The sequence below is a fragment of the Stylophora pistillata genome, chromosome 3 (genome assembly GCF_964205215.1).
Source record: "Stylophora pistillata chromosome 3, jaStyPist1.2, whole genome shotgun sequence".
Classification (NCBI taxonomy): Eukaryota; Metazoa; Cnidaria; class Anthozoa; order Scleractinia; family Pocilloporidae; genus Stylophora; species Stylophora pistillata.
This window is the reverse complement of record NC_142521.1, coordinates 22,162,908-22,177,582: the sequence shown is the minus strand read 5'-3', so window position 1 is coordinate 22,177,582 and position 14,675 is coordinate 22,162,908. Positions and strand designations below refer to the sequence as shown.

Sequence of the window (14,675 nt, the reverse complement as noted above, 5' to 3'; positions counted from 1 at the left end):
CAGCCGTAACACGTGGCAGCCCGGCTGCTTCGGGTGTGGTAACAGGGAACATTTCCAGAGGGACTGCCCAGGAAATGGAAGGCGAAATCAGCGAGGCGGTCGCCTCCCAAACAGAGAAAACAGAAAGCAGCCACCAATTAAAAGAGAATACTCCACGGCAGTGAACCATGCCGTGGAGGGGAACAACAGTAGCTGAGAACCTCTATCTAAACCAGACAGCATGCCGATACACTTGGTCGCAGGTACCCCGACAGTCCAAGCAAAACTTAGTGGTGTTGACGTGCTGTGTGTCCTGGACTCAGGCTCCATGATATCCTTTATCACAGAGGACTTTTACAAATGAAATCTCAAGCCAACCTGCGGGCGCGTGAGGGGAGATTGCCAGATGCTGACCCTGTGGGCTGCCAACGGCCTTGAGACACCGTACCCTGGTTACTTGGAGCTGACGATAGAGGTTGACGGGGTCAAGGTACCCAGATGCGGTGTACTAGTCTTAAAAGACACTCCAGCCACTAACAAACAGAGAAAAATCGTACCAGGACTTCTCGGAACAAACGTGCTGACACAGATACCCCAGTTTGGTGCAGTGCTCCGACGACAGCCCAATGCTGAATCAAGGACATCAGGAAACCCTGTCTCTGGTTTTGTCCGGGTTGCTGGTACATACCCAGTCCTCGTCCCCTCGAATTCAGTGGCCAGTGTAGCTGTCACTGGTCCAGCCTGTGGTCCTAGTGCCCTGGTCGAACCCCTCAACGTACCAGTACCAGGAAATCTTCAGGTGGCCGATACCCTGGTGGATGCCTCCAAGACTTGTTTCCTCATCCAAGTGGCAAACCCTTCCCCGAGAGACGTATGGCTAAAGCCAAGAACACGTCTGGGAACGGTAAGAAGTGCCGGAAAGGTAACCGGTGGGGACCAGCTGAAGCTCGAAGCTCGGAGTAATGAAGTGTTAGTGTCCTGTCCACCAGGAGCAGAGTTTCGGGGGGCCTCCTCCCCGGAACTGGGTAAACCTGTACGCCCCCCTCGTGAACGAGACCTTCCCGCAGAGATTAGCTTAAAGGACTTTCCGGGTACTTCAGACGAAAGGCGAGAAGCGTTGCAGATTTTCAGTACCTATGCAGATGTGTTTGCCAGTGATGAAAGCAGCCTAGGCAGGACCCAAGTCATGCGGCATCAGATACCCACGTGTGATGACATCCCAGTGAACCAGCGGCACAGGCAAATCAGCTGGCTGAGGTCAAGGAGCACCTACAAGATCTGCTGGACAAAGACGTTATCAGGCCGAGCCAGAGCAACTATGCCTCGCCTGTTGTGCTGGTCCGGAAGAAGAATGGTGCCCTGCGCATGTGTGTGGATTACCGACAGTTGAACGCCAAAGTAAAACGAGATGCTTTCCCTTTGCCTAGGATCGAAGAGTCCCTTGATGTCTTGGGTGTTCCTAGACTGTTCTCTACAATTGACCTGGCCTCTGCCTATAATCAGGTAGAAGTTGCACCTGAGGACAGACATAAGACAGCCTTCACCAACCCGTTTGGGTTGTTTGAATACAACTGGATGCCTTTTGGACTCGGAGGTGCGCCCGGAACGTTCCAGAGAATAATACAGACCATTTTTCGCGATGAGTTGTTGGAAACCCTGATCGTGTACCTTGACGACATCATAGTCTTCAGTCAAGATATCAGCACCCCCCTGCAGCGCTTAGAGATGGTGTTTCAGAAGTTGCGTGAACACGGGCTGAAGATTGAGGCTAAAAAGTGTCAGTTTTTCCGCACCCAGGTGACGTACCTGGGACATGTGGTGTCAGCTGACGGTGTGGCCACTGACCCCGTGAAGACAGAGGTAGTTACTAACTGGCCAAAACCAAAGACCCTGAAGGATCTGAGATCATTCCTCGGCTTCGCCTCCTACTACCGCAGATTTGTTCCCCACTTTGCCCAGCTAGCAAGACCTCTACACGAGTTGGTGACCAAACTATATGAAGGTGGGAGGGACGGTAAACTAAGAGGCAAGTCGGTCGAGTGTGATTGGAGCAGAGAGTGCCAGAACGCATTCGAATCCCTGAAGCAAACCTTGACCAGCCCTCCAGTGTTGGCCTACCCGGTGTACACACAAACCTTCATCGTGGAGGTCGATGCATCTAACGAAGGCCTTGGAGCAGTGTTGTCACAGGAGTAGGACGGAAAGGTTAGGCCAATAGCCTATGCTAGCCGTTCCCTAAGGGGAGCAGAGAGGAACATGGAGAACTACTCCTCCAGAAAGCTGGAACTCCTTGCTCTCAAGTGGGCCGTCACAGAAAAGTTCCGTGAGTACTTGACCTCCTCTACCTTCACAGTACTGACCGCCAACAACCCACTGATTTACCTGCAGTCAAAGTGCAAGCTGAAGGCTGTTGAACAACGCTGGGTGTCTGAATTGGCTAACTTTACCTTTACTATCAAGTACCGTGCTGAAAAGCACAACGCAAACGCAGATGCTCAAAGTCGCATCAATCGGGAGAAGCCTGAAGATCGGGACGTAGATCAAGTTGAGTCATTGTTGGCATCAACCCTCAGTACTACAGCCTTACCTGAATCTCTTCGAGGGCAACTACTCCAATCGACAGTATCTCAGCAAGACTACCCCAGTGCGGTAGTTAATCAATTAATAGTGGATCCCCCGCAACAGTACAGTACCGGTCCAGTACCCTCCTGGAATGTTAAGCAACTAGCAAGGTTGCAGAGTGTCGATGCTGCCATTAAGCGTCTAATCCACTACCGTGCCATTGGTCGGAAACCTACTCCAAGGGAAAAGAAAGTTGAGACCTGTGAAGTAAAGCAACTTCTCAAGCAGTGGGACAAAATAGTACAGAAGAAAGGACTGCTCTATCGCAAAAGCTCAGACAGCCAAGGCAGCAAGCAATTACAGCTACTTCTTCCTGCTGCTCTCTGCGACGAAGTCCTGATGGGTGTCCATGATCAGTGTGGCCATCAGGGAGCTGAACGAACAGAGCAGTTAGTACGCGAACGCTGTTGGTGGCCTGGACTGCATGGCTACATTAGGAAGTACTTGTCCGAGTGCGAGCGTTGTATTGTAGCAAAGGAGCCCTACCTACCAGTCAAGACCCCAATGACAAGCATCATTGCCTCCAAACCATTGGAAGTACTAGCCATGGATTTCACGCAGCGTGAACCAGCTTCAGGTGGTAGAGAGAACGTTTTAGTACTCACTGACGTGTTCACGAAGTTTACTGTCGCGCTGTGCCAACCAGAGATCAGCGAGCTAGCACCGTCGTCAAGACTCTGGTTCGCGATTGCTTCCTCGTCTATGGGGTACCTAAGCGGATTCACTCTGATCAAGGAAGATGCTTGGAAGCAGAGATAGTCCAAGAGTTGTGCCGTACTTATGGAATTAAGAAATCCCGCAGTACTCCATACCACCCCAAGGAAATGGCTAGCGTGAGCGTTTCAATCGCACACTTCATGACCTCTTACGCACCCTGCCACCTGAGAGGAAGAGGAAGTGGCCTGAGCACTCAAGGAACTGTGTTACGCGTATAATGCAACTCCTCATGCCTTAACAGGATACTCTCCACACTACCTACTATTCGGTATTGACCCCAAGTTAACAATTGATCTCTTGTTGCCAAATGATCATGAAAACCAAACAAACAATGGGGAGTGGCTTACTTTACATCAAAACCGACTACGTGAAGCCCATCAACGAACCCAGAAAAAGCTCCAAACAGAAGCTTCTTTTCGCAAGAAGCAGTTTGATCGCCACAAGCAAGTCACGTCAGATACAATCCCAATTGGCGAAAGTTCTTACACGTAGCCACCCACAGGGGAGAGCCAAGATACAAGATAGGTGGAACTCTAAAGTCTACAAAGTTGTTGATCGACGTGACAATGTCTATGAGATTGAACCTACCGATGGCCAAGGCTCTAACAAAGTTGTGAACCGTGCTGAGCTTCAAGTTTGCTCCAAGCCTAGGCCACAGCCTACCCGGCTAGACACCCAGCGGAAACGAGTTCCTGCACCTAGACCCAACCAAGTAACCTCAGATGATTCTTCTGATGAGTAGGAAGACATTGAGATTTCTCTTGGTGCCCCTGGTAAATCTGTACCTATACCAGCTGAACCTGACAGACCCCCACTGCGTCGATCTGCGAGGTTTAACAAAGGACGACACAGTAACCCACATCATCAACCTAAGACTGTAGTGTAGTTTTATTTTTGCACTTGTAGGAGGACATGACAAGCAAAAGCAGGGAGAAATGTGACAGTCACTTAGGCTTATTTTCCACTTAAAACATGTTTGTTCCTCTGTTTATTTTATTTTCTGGAGTTTTAGCGATTTGTCAGTAATGTTAGTAATGTGTTTACTGTATTAGTAATGTGTTAATTGTTTTATTTCCGTACCTGCCCTTGTCCTGTTGTGTAAGAATAAACACCGATTTCCCTTCTGTAATTCCTGTTTAATTGACAGCTCCTCGCCCAAATTTGGTTTTAAGTTATTTTTACCTTTTCCTGTATTTTACTATAAGTTACAAGCGTTTGCTTGGTAAGTTCAGTTGATTTGTTGCCTTCCTGAGAGTGCCCTTAAAGCGGATTCCGAGCTATACTAGCTTTTGTGTCACTCGTTCCCAGTTTTTTGTACCGTTGCATTTATTTGCTGTGTAATAAACTTGTAAATCTTCCCTCGGATCTCTTGTTCTTACGTCGACCGTCTTGGCCGTCTTACACTTATGATGTTGTAGTTAAATGTATTTTACTTGCCAGTATTGAAAGAAGTTGTCGGAAAACACAAATTGTGGAATGATGTGATGTTTTGGTTTTCACAAATGATTTTCTACAATGCCTATATTCCATTGCTTATAGGAGCCTAGTAGTTTAATGTGACGACTGAAATGTGATAAGTATTATGTTTTCCAGGTAACGCCTAGAATTCTTCAGACCTTAACATTTCATGACTTTCTGTAAGCTTGGCAGTCTTCTAAATTCTCTTCATAATGGCTTAGATAATCATTGATATTAAACTAGGTGGCAATAGTGAATACATGTATATTAGGCCTTTATTTGGGAGACTACAACTTTTTTTTAGTTGTTTGGTTTTGGTTAATAATTCATCACAATACTGGCATGAAAAAATACGCTCTTGATTGGCTGAAAACAGCTAGGTGCCTTTTTCATGTATCACTAATGCAAAAGTAACAACTCAAGTACAAATGTAAACTGCTGGTAGGTTCAGCAAAAAGATCCCACTAGAAACCAATCAGATTTATACGAAGTAGATTGTGCTGATTGATACACATAGCAGCTGACAAAAATAAACAAAAGCTTGGATATTTTTATGTGTATTGATAACAACTAACAAAATTACTTGTTATTCCTGAGTAAGACTTCAGTTGAAGGACAAATTTTGATAGCATTTCAAGTTGACCATTTATATGATGATGTCAAGCTCATTTAATCATTTCATGTCTTCTGTAGCTTGAAATTGGGAAACACACTGACATGAAATAATATCAATAATAAGACAACTTAAAAGATTCTGGTACTTTAAATCATACAATACCGTCATACACTTGCCTGTACATTAAACTCTGTTGCGTTTAAGCCCCGGGGGGGTACTTTAGGATTTTCTGGGTGGGGATGTGCCGCTGGGACCCTGGAACCCTTAACCTATACTAGAGCTAGTTCAGCTGAATTTTGCTATACTATACTAGAGTAAACTCCCCAAACCCCCCCCCCCCCCATCCTAGAGTAGCTGTTTTCCAGAAACTACTGAGGTCACTAGCACAGTCAAGCCAAAACAGAACCTTATACCACAATCGTTTCGCTCTCAAAGAAGGATTTATTTATACTTGTTCAGTTTTTTTTTCATCAAGTCCTAAATTTCAGGTTAACCTGATTGAATTAAGAACCATCATGAGCGTTGCTTTTCGGATGCAACAGCAAAAAAACTCGACTTTCTAAATAACCTCTACTGGTACAGCCGAAACAACAACGTATTTTATATACAAACTCTATAAGTACTATAATTATTACAACGGTGCAACGTGTTCACTTCAGATGTTCAAAACACCTTCTCTACACAAGCATATTACTGATAACAAAACAGAAAACTAGAAGAATTACAGGAAAAGTCTGAAAGTGAACGATTTTCAACCCCGTATTCAACTTGTCGCGTTGCAAGTTAAATGCTGAGCTCCGGGGCTGAGCTATGCCAAGCACGCACATACGCCATTATAAGGAACAATAAATTGTTTAATTTAACCAGTATTAAAACCACTGACTTCCGTCTGAATCCCGATTTTTGACGATTAATAATATCCAGTACTGTTTTATGATAGCCATCTATTGACACTTTCTTTGCTTTTACTCCCGAGGCTGAGTTGCGTAAATTTCAACTTGTCGATTTGATTTTTTTATATGTTTGAGTGGCAATTCCCTAGTCTAGATAAAATCTTCAACCAACTTATCAGTTTCCTGAAAAATGATACCCTATCCTAGACCCAAATGCTCTGATTTATTTTCCCTATCCTGGAGTAAAGTGCTTGAAAACCATACCCTTCACAGCGGCACATACCTATATAGCCCATATATGGCAGTATCCCCCCCCCCCCGGGCGTTTAAGTAATGTTTCTGATTACTGTTCCTGAAATCTATTATGGTGACCCTGTCTCTCTATCCAACTTTCTGTTAAATAAAACCTCCAGGTCAAATTGTAAATCTTATTGGATGAAAAATTATTAGCAATGCGAATGTAATGTTACTTCAGAGTACTACTCAACATGATTCATTAAAATATTGCTTGTGTTCTGATCTTGTTATGTACCTATCTTTTTTTCCTAAATTCTTCCATTTGCAACCCCATATCCACCTACCTCAATTAGATTTTTCTGTGTTCTTTATTGAAAATACAGTCCCACAAAACTCAAGTACAATAATCATAGTAAACGTTTTGCTCTCAACCAACCCAAAATAGAACTTTGTGCCCTAATGGACATTATACTTCACTAAATTTTCTCCGATTCTTATTGGTTTAAATTGATCACGTGACGCGATATGTTCATCCGTGCCGTAACGTCGAGAGACACTATCAGCCCATAGTGCCCGTCCGCGGAAAATACCCGGATGGATAGTACTCATCCGTGAAAATTTTTGAATGGTTTGACGGCCGCGAAGTTAGGTAGATCGGAAAAACAGTGACTTTTGAATTCTGACAGGTATAACGTATTATTTAGCCAATGTACGGTCGCAAATTATTGACATTTGTGACATGCTGCACGCATGAATAAATGTTTGATTGATCTGCATTTAGTGAGCTTTGACTGTTTTTCAACTGGCGCACGGAAGGAAATTTAGGGGTGAACAATAAAGACGATAGAGTGTTTATGTCTTGGAACTATCGGTCTGATAGTTTCCCCTTGGAAATTTGATGTTCTTAAAACCAGCATATTTGTTTTAAGAACATCAAATTTCCGCAGGGCAACTATCAGCCGATAGTTCCTCGACAGAAACACTCTATTGTTTAAATAGAAACCTACGCTCAGCATTGTTTTACTTGACATGTATTTATTACAACGCTCGCAGCGTCCGTGGGCAAGATGAAGCGAATTCTGTGTTCTGATTGGCTACCCGAGCAGGCAAGATGGGCCCATCTTGCCCGCTCAGGATTTCCCGCATTGATCCCGCGCGTGAAAAAAATGGAATTAGCACTACGTTCGTAATTCTTGGACAATTTCGGCGATGGAAGCGCAAAAAGCGGCAGATGACAGTCAAAACAAAGAAAACAGAAACGACTCTCGTGAGTTTGTTGTGCTACAAACACAGTTGGCTTTCTTTCCTGGCTCTCGAAGTAAACGTCATTCTTAACTCTTAATAAAGCGACATCTTTTTGCAATATAATAAATCCTTTATTAACCAAGCTTGTTCGGTCAAGATGGCTGGATATTAGCCTCGTTCTTTTTTCTCATTTTTATGGACCTCGATCTTCATCTATTCTTAGTCCATAAAATGCAAAAAAAGAACTTGGCCAATATCCAGCCATCTTGACCTCACGCTTGGTTAATAACACTTATGTATTGTCCTAAATTAGTCATACATTGAAACCAAATCAAGCTTCTAATGGTTTCTAGTGTAGATTAAATTATTTTCCGAATGCCCTGGCCCGTCTGGAAAGTTTTGTCTTCGCGTACTGGTACATAAAATTTTCATATGAAATGCTTACCAAGAGGTAATTTTACATCACTTGCCTTGGAAAAGACAATCAACCTTTAAACTTCAGAACTCAATTCCACTCCATACATAAACAAAAAAATGACTGAATCTATCAGGCCAGTATGGGCGATGATGCTGACTTTTGTTTTAGTTACTAAAATCCTCAGGTTACATGTGCAACCTTTGTTGTCAAAACGAGACCTCCATAACAAAGTTTGGCCTTTAACCCTCATCTTGAAATGAACATTTCAAGACCATTGTATGCTAGTTATCTTGTTTTATCGATGAACAGGAACAATATTGAAAACTATCTAACCATAGTCAGATATTAGCTCTTCTAATGGAAACTAAGCAAGACACCAGACACTAAAATGCAGCTCAATTTCATAAGCCACACATGTACGCATTGGGGACCTATTTTTTTATTTTGCCATCTCACCCCCTTGCATGAATGTAATTAACAAAAATTGTTAAAGGTTCCATCAACTTATTTTACGGGAGATATTTTCATTAGTTTTAAAGTATGCAAATTTTCGTGTTTCTTTCGGCGGTCACTGAATTCTACAAAAACAAAACATTACCCAGATAATATGCCATCCCTCTAAGAGGATGTTTCAATCGTTGGAAAGTTTTCTCACTTCTTCAAATTATCGTACTTTAACAGTCACCACTGTGGTCCATCAAAATAAAGGGAACTTCAGTTGCTAAAAACGGTATCTGGTACGTTTCATTTGATTACAAAAATGATATTTCCACCAACTTCTGAAATTTGTACTTGAATAAATGAAGTTATCGACATAATTGAAAATGGCGTCTACTGCCGTAAGCTAGAATGATCTGGCCTTTTTTTCTTTTTTCTTTTTGCTCTATTTCTTAATCGAAATGGTCAAGCGCTCCCTAACAAAACCGGGCACCAGGAATGCGCATCAGGTACCGTGTAGAATCGCTTATTTATTACACAACAAATCCCCATGCAAGCCCGAGTTTACCCTTTTTAGAATAGCGTCGCGTTGACAATCAAAGGCAAACATGGTTTCCTGTTCTTGAAACGCTGAAAACTATTGCTCGAAGCAGAAGATGATGTATCCAAAGACAAAGTCGATCTAAAGACGAACAGTGCAGATGCACTAGTGCAGTATATCTTCTCGCTACTTTACCTGACTATGAAATAAGTTTAAAATACACCGAAAGCTTATTGAAAGACCTTAATAATCTGTTTACTTGTGAAGTTACCAAGCCTTGGGAATCTTTGGTAGAAATACTCCGTTGTCCGAGGACACTTGTTGTCTGCTTGATTGTTTAGCGAAGAGCTACGAAAATTGACAACTTTTTCTTTCATTTTCATTTCGCAGGATGAGACGTTAAATCTTATGAAATCCGAGGAGGAACTCAAAAGTGTATTAGTGAAGGTATGATTGGGGAGGTATGATTGGAGAGGTATGATTGTATTCTACATGAGGATTTCTAAAGACGTGGACGAAGACTAATTATAGGACTCGATTAGAATTTACTGTGTCGATACTGTTCGAAGATATAAAGCTAGGAATGATGAAGTTTCATGGGCATGCAAATCAAGGTATTTCATTGTGTGCGGAAGAGTGCGAGTTGTGTTGCGAGCTGTGTACCGTTTTCAAGCCCGCAGTTTTAGGGGTAAGGATGACTTCAAGTGAATATGCTATAATCAAGTACGCGTGGCTGGCGCTTAATGGCGGCAGTCTTTATTGGGGAGGCTGGAAAAATAATGGAAAGAAGGAACACCAGAAACCTTCAAATGAAACGATGTTGAAGATTAATCTTTTGATTAATCAGTCTGGTATCGACAACATTGTTGGATTTTTTTTTAAGTTAGAATCTCTGACATCATGACCAGTCACACTTGTAACAGCTTATGGATCACTGAAGGACGCTATACATACATATAGATGGATATGTTGGAATTTCTTAATGTCTGTTTATTTCATGATTTAAATCTTTCAGACTTTTTGGAAGATTTAAAGGTTTCTGTTATAGAATAGCAGATATCAATTTGACATGCATTGGTGGAACTTAAATCGTCTGACTGTTAATATTGAACTGCTTTTTGACGGTTGTGGTAAAAGTTTACCATTTTTGACGGTTGACGGTTATATGTTTTGGCCCTCTGAAGGCTGACCGTTAAACCCTATTAAGACCCTCTTGATGACACCCCTTGTGGAATGAGGGTTATTTTACGGGTGGACAGATGTTTCCAAGGGCTTGAATATAATTGGACAAAAGAGACTTTGAATTGTCATAGGATTTGTAATTTACTTTTGTATGGTGCCTGGGCTACCAGTGGGCTATAAGTTTGTGGATTTTTGCGCGATCATAGCAGGAAACTTGTAAGGGTGTGGGTCTAACTTTATTTGTCCTTTAAGAGATAATATTTTTCGAAATATAAGAGGTGTGAATGAGTTCATTTTTTAAAAGTTTATTTTTATTTTGCTTTTAGAATTTGGGTTTGCCCTATGGTCAAGCATTCAAATTTAGCAGGAACTGGTTCCAGAAGTATCATAAGCACAAAGGTGAGGAGGTACTCTCTTATTTATTAGTTTTGAAACCACAAAAGATTAGATAATGCTGCACAGATCATGCATTTCCTGCCATGATTTGTACCGTATTTGGGAATCAAAGAACTGTTAATCCAGAGCTATTGTCGTCGCTCTCCAACAAATTTGTCCATCATGACTATTTTCTGAATCTAGTATTCTTTTAAATATTTACCTTTCACTAAGAAATCCTTCTCGACATGGAAGCAACGGGAAAATGATTTTAAAAATTAGGCAAGTCAACGTTATCCGCAGAATTTTGCCAGGCACATTGTGTTGTAAGTGGTTCTCTAATGACTCTTGTTACGTGGTCTGTTTGGGATTACGTTCATGTGCATTTCGCAGTTTCAAGGCTTACGACTTGCGCAATATTTTTTTCTTTAGTTCCAGGACTCCATTTATTTTCAGGGTGCGATACAACTAGTAATGGTGTTTTTTGGTTTACTGTTCTCTTGACAGGGGCAACGATAATTCATAGGCAAAAAGAAAGCAAAAACGTTTGTGGGAGCACTGTGAAAATTAATACAGGAGACGGGTCTTGGGGTCATACAGGTACCTCAAAAAATCAAACTGAGGAAAGCAAAAGTTATCACGGACCAAATAAGATTCTAAACCTTGCAGGTAAAGAGGAGGAACGGATTTTTCGGACCACCCACAGGTTGCTCATTTCTTCAGGACTTTACTAGTGCGATGACGTGAATGACATGTGTTACACATACTCTTCTTTGGGCGAATCAAATTCAACTTTAGACGTCTCTTTCGACTTTCCAAATCGTTCAGCCAGTGTGGAAAAGGGAAAATTGAACGATGCAACTGCTTACTTAAGTAAAGAGGTCATGTCTGAAAGCAACATTGTGAGCCCTGAAATATACCAGTCTGATGAGTTTCAGATTAACCTAGGAAATATTTGTAAACTTAAGTGTCAATGTCCCTGTTTTAACAAATCCTTCGGGTCTTTTCAGGAAACGAAACTGGATTCAGATGTCAGCAGTTTATTATTGTGGAGAAATTTCAAGTTGCAGTCTGTTGCCAAATTTAAAAAACTGTACATTAAAATTACAAGTAAATGAGCTTTTATTATATGTTTGATAGCTTTTTAGGTTTTCGCTCTATCGGGTGTATTAGATGTTTTGCTGGCTCAATCATGTCTGCATAATCGTGTTTTTCAGAGGACCAAGATAAGAGTACTGCATTAACCTTTGACAAAGATGACATCTCCGAAATGCAGAAAGGGAACGGGAACTTAAGCATAAACTCGCTGATGATGGAAAAAGGAGCTGTTGTTCAAGACCGTCCTTTCAATGATCCTGAAGAGCCTGTAACCAGTCAATGGTTGAAATTCAAGCAGGATTCAGGGGTGCAAAAGGCGTGCCAAAACGCAAACACTGATGCGGGCTTTGAAGTTCTCAAGGAAGGTATTTGAAAATAGCCTATGTTCAATGATAGGATGTTTTCGAAAAATTTCCCACGTGCGTTATTAAGAATCCGTGGTACGCTGGTTCAGTAAACTTGCACTGTATACTTTCGCTTAATTCAGGTTTTATTGTCAATAATTCAAGCGGAGTATTGACATTTTTTGCGGACTTTGTCCGCGATCTCGGTTAGCATATTTCGTTTACATCGCATATTGCACCTCACAAAAGAAGTGAATTTGTCACATTATTAATATTTAATTGTAGTTTTGGGTAAGGGGTCGGTTTTCTACATTTTATGGGGTTGGTTTAGGTGGGTGAACCCAGTAGGGGACTATGTGTCCTATTATTCTCTCACCTGTAAACTGTACGAATCTATAAATATATAAGTAAATAGAATAAAAAGGATTTTCATGAAACTTGGCCAGAATATTCTTTAGATATTAATACAAAAAAAAAAAAAAATGCGAGGCTTTAATGAAGTTTAAAATATTCTTCCTATGACTTCACGGCGCGTGACAACAACCGGAGTATTTTCTATTGCCGAAATAAAAAATAGATTGTCTCAGGAACCGGTACGAATGTCTAGAAAACCTCCGGCATCGTCTTTTAGCCTATTTTCTGCTGAGTGATACAACTGCAACGCGAAGGCTGGTAATTCAGTTAAACAAACGCCGTCAGTGTCATCTTTAAAGACTTGTACGTACCTGCCAAAACAAAAGTAGGAAGTCGATGACTGCATGTAGCTTATTGCGCCTGTTATTATTTAGAATACCGTATTTAACCGTCCTGAAGCAATGACACTAGAAATTAATCACAACTAAAGATAAAGTGCAACCAAGCTCTGTGATAAACGAACAAATTTGTTAATCGCATAAATATATTATACGTATGATGCACGATCCTCGCAGTAGATAGCGCTATTTAGGCAATAGCGAAAATCAGACCTGAAAAAAATCAGGCCTGTACGGGACTCGAACCACTGACCTCTGCGGTACTAGTGCTTTCACGGGTTTATTACGAATCAACTTAACGGCCTGTTCCCAGTTGGCTTGTTAGCTCAATTGGTAGAGCGCTGCACTAGTATCGCAGAGGTCAGTGGTTCGAGTCCCGTACAGGCCTGATTTTTTTCAGGTCTGATTTTCGCTATTGCCTAAATAGCGCTATCTACTGCGAGGATCGTGCACCATACGTATCTAATACCGCAGTTCAAAATATATGAGCTTCATATATTCATTGTATCTAAATATGTTATGTTAATACATTGATACCTGAACCGCCCGCAACCGCCCCTACCTCCCCTACCAAGCAGAATTTTATCCCCAAACTTCCTCTATTGTTAAGAGATCAACGAACCAATCAGAATCCGTCATAGAGGGGCATCATTCTATGTGTTCACACAAAATGATTAGCTTTGAAAATATGGCGTCCGAGCGGCCGACCTTCATTTACGATCGAGCTAGACCTTGTGGAACTCAGAATATAAAGTAACAATGCTATAGAATACTCTGTTTGGAAAATAATGGATATCAAGGTCTTAAAGGTGATAGAATAAGCTCTTGAGTCAACGACACTACGATTCTCTAAAGCGATATGAATTGTGGCCTTAAACCGAAAACCGACCTTTCGTACTTCGAACAGGGCCTAGCGACAATTTGACGATTCCATTGCCCGGTAAACATTACGTTTCAGCAACAATGTGTTCAAAAAGTATTGTTTATTAGAAGATCTTATTTGTGTCAAATGGTAGTACTTTCAGAATTTTCAACATAACGCTACGCAATTTCTTGCCGTGAAGTCAACTAACGATATAAGCATGATGAATTTTACCGAGAGGGCTTTGTCCACGTAAGAAATTCCTACGTTTTTCACTTCTAACAGCAAATCAAGAACTGTTTTGAATAAAACTGTCGCCCCCAAATATCTCTTGGTCATTTTAGTCTTGCTTCCTACTAATACGGACAAATTTGCAGGATTCACTTTGAAATTTGATGCGCATGCCTATTTGCGCACATGTAAAAATATTTAGCAATTATTATCTTTCATCTCAATTTTTGAGTAAAAAATCAATCGCGGAACAAAGAATCGCAGCAATGCGACAGAAAAACTCCTTTGGGGGGGCAAATATTTCCTTTGCGGAGCAAATAATTGCAGCAATGCGACACAAAACCTGCAGGAGACAAAAAACTGCGATCACGATCGCCGACGCGAGATACGAAAATCGGACGATATCGATGAAGACCGAACAGAATTCCACGCATTATCCGAAGGTTTCTATCGTTACGAACATACGGAGGGACTTACACTCTGGATAACATAGTATCTACGACTCCACAGAAGTCCGTAGATACAAAAAGGAGTTAAGATCGGGGAATACCGAATCAAAATCGGCAGAGTTCGTTGTAGGCTCGGATTCTATTGTTACACCCACTCACTCAGAAGGACAGCATAGTAGCTTACGCCACTTTAGGCAGTAAGCTACAAAAACTGTCAA

At 41.7% G+C, this 14,675-nt stretch overlaps 2 protein-coding genes across 5 annotated transcripts in view; one reads left to right on the top strand and one right to left on the bottom strand.

The window, feature by feature from the left end:
* The window catches only part of LOC111340816 (sterile alpha motif domain-containing protein 9-like), a 36,821-nt gene that overhangs the window by 8,306 nt on the left and 13,840 nt on the right, over positions 1–14,675 (top strand). Inside the window, exons 4-7 of one of the 2 annotated variants that reach the window (XM_088753288.1) lie at positions 9,555–9,611; positions 10,673–10,745; positions 11,229–11,390; positions 11,939–12,184. In XM_088753288.1, the coding sequence (XP_088609414.1) occupies positions 9,555–9,611; positions 10,673–10,745; positions 11,229–11,390; positions 11,939–12,184 (538 nt within the window). The remainder of the gene's footprint in view (positions 1–9,554; positions 9,612–10,672; positions 10,746–11,228; positions 11,391–11,938; positions 12,185–14,675) is intronic. The other variant, XM_088753289.1, reaches the window with a different exon arrangement.
* LOC111340821 (uncharacterized) overlaps positions 12,292–14,675 on the bottom strand; it is a 26,886-nt gene continuing 24,502 nt past the window's right edge. For all 3 annotated transcript variants that reach the window (XR_015998706.1, XM_088753293.1, XM_088753292.1), the window contains one exon: positions 12,292–12,888. Coding sequence is in view for 1 of the 3 variants with exons in the window: in XM_088753293.1 (XP_088609419.1) it covers positions 12,871–12,888 (18 nt within the window). In the remaining 2 variants the exon portion in view is untranslated. The remainder of the gene's footprint in view (positions 12,889–14,675) is intronic.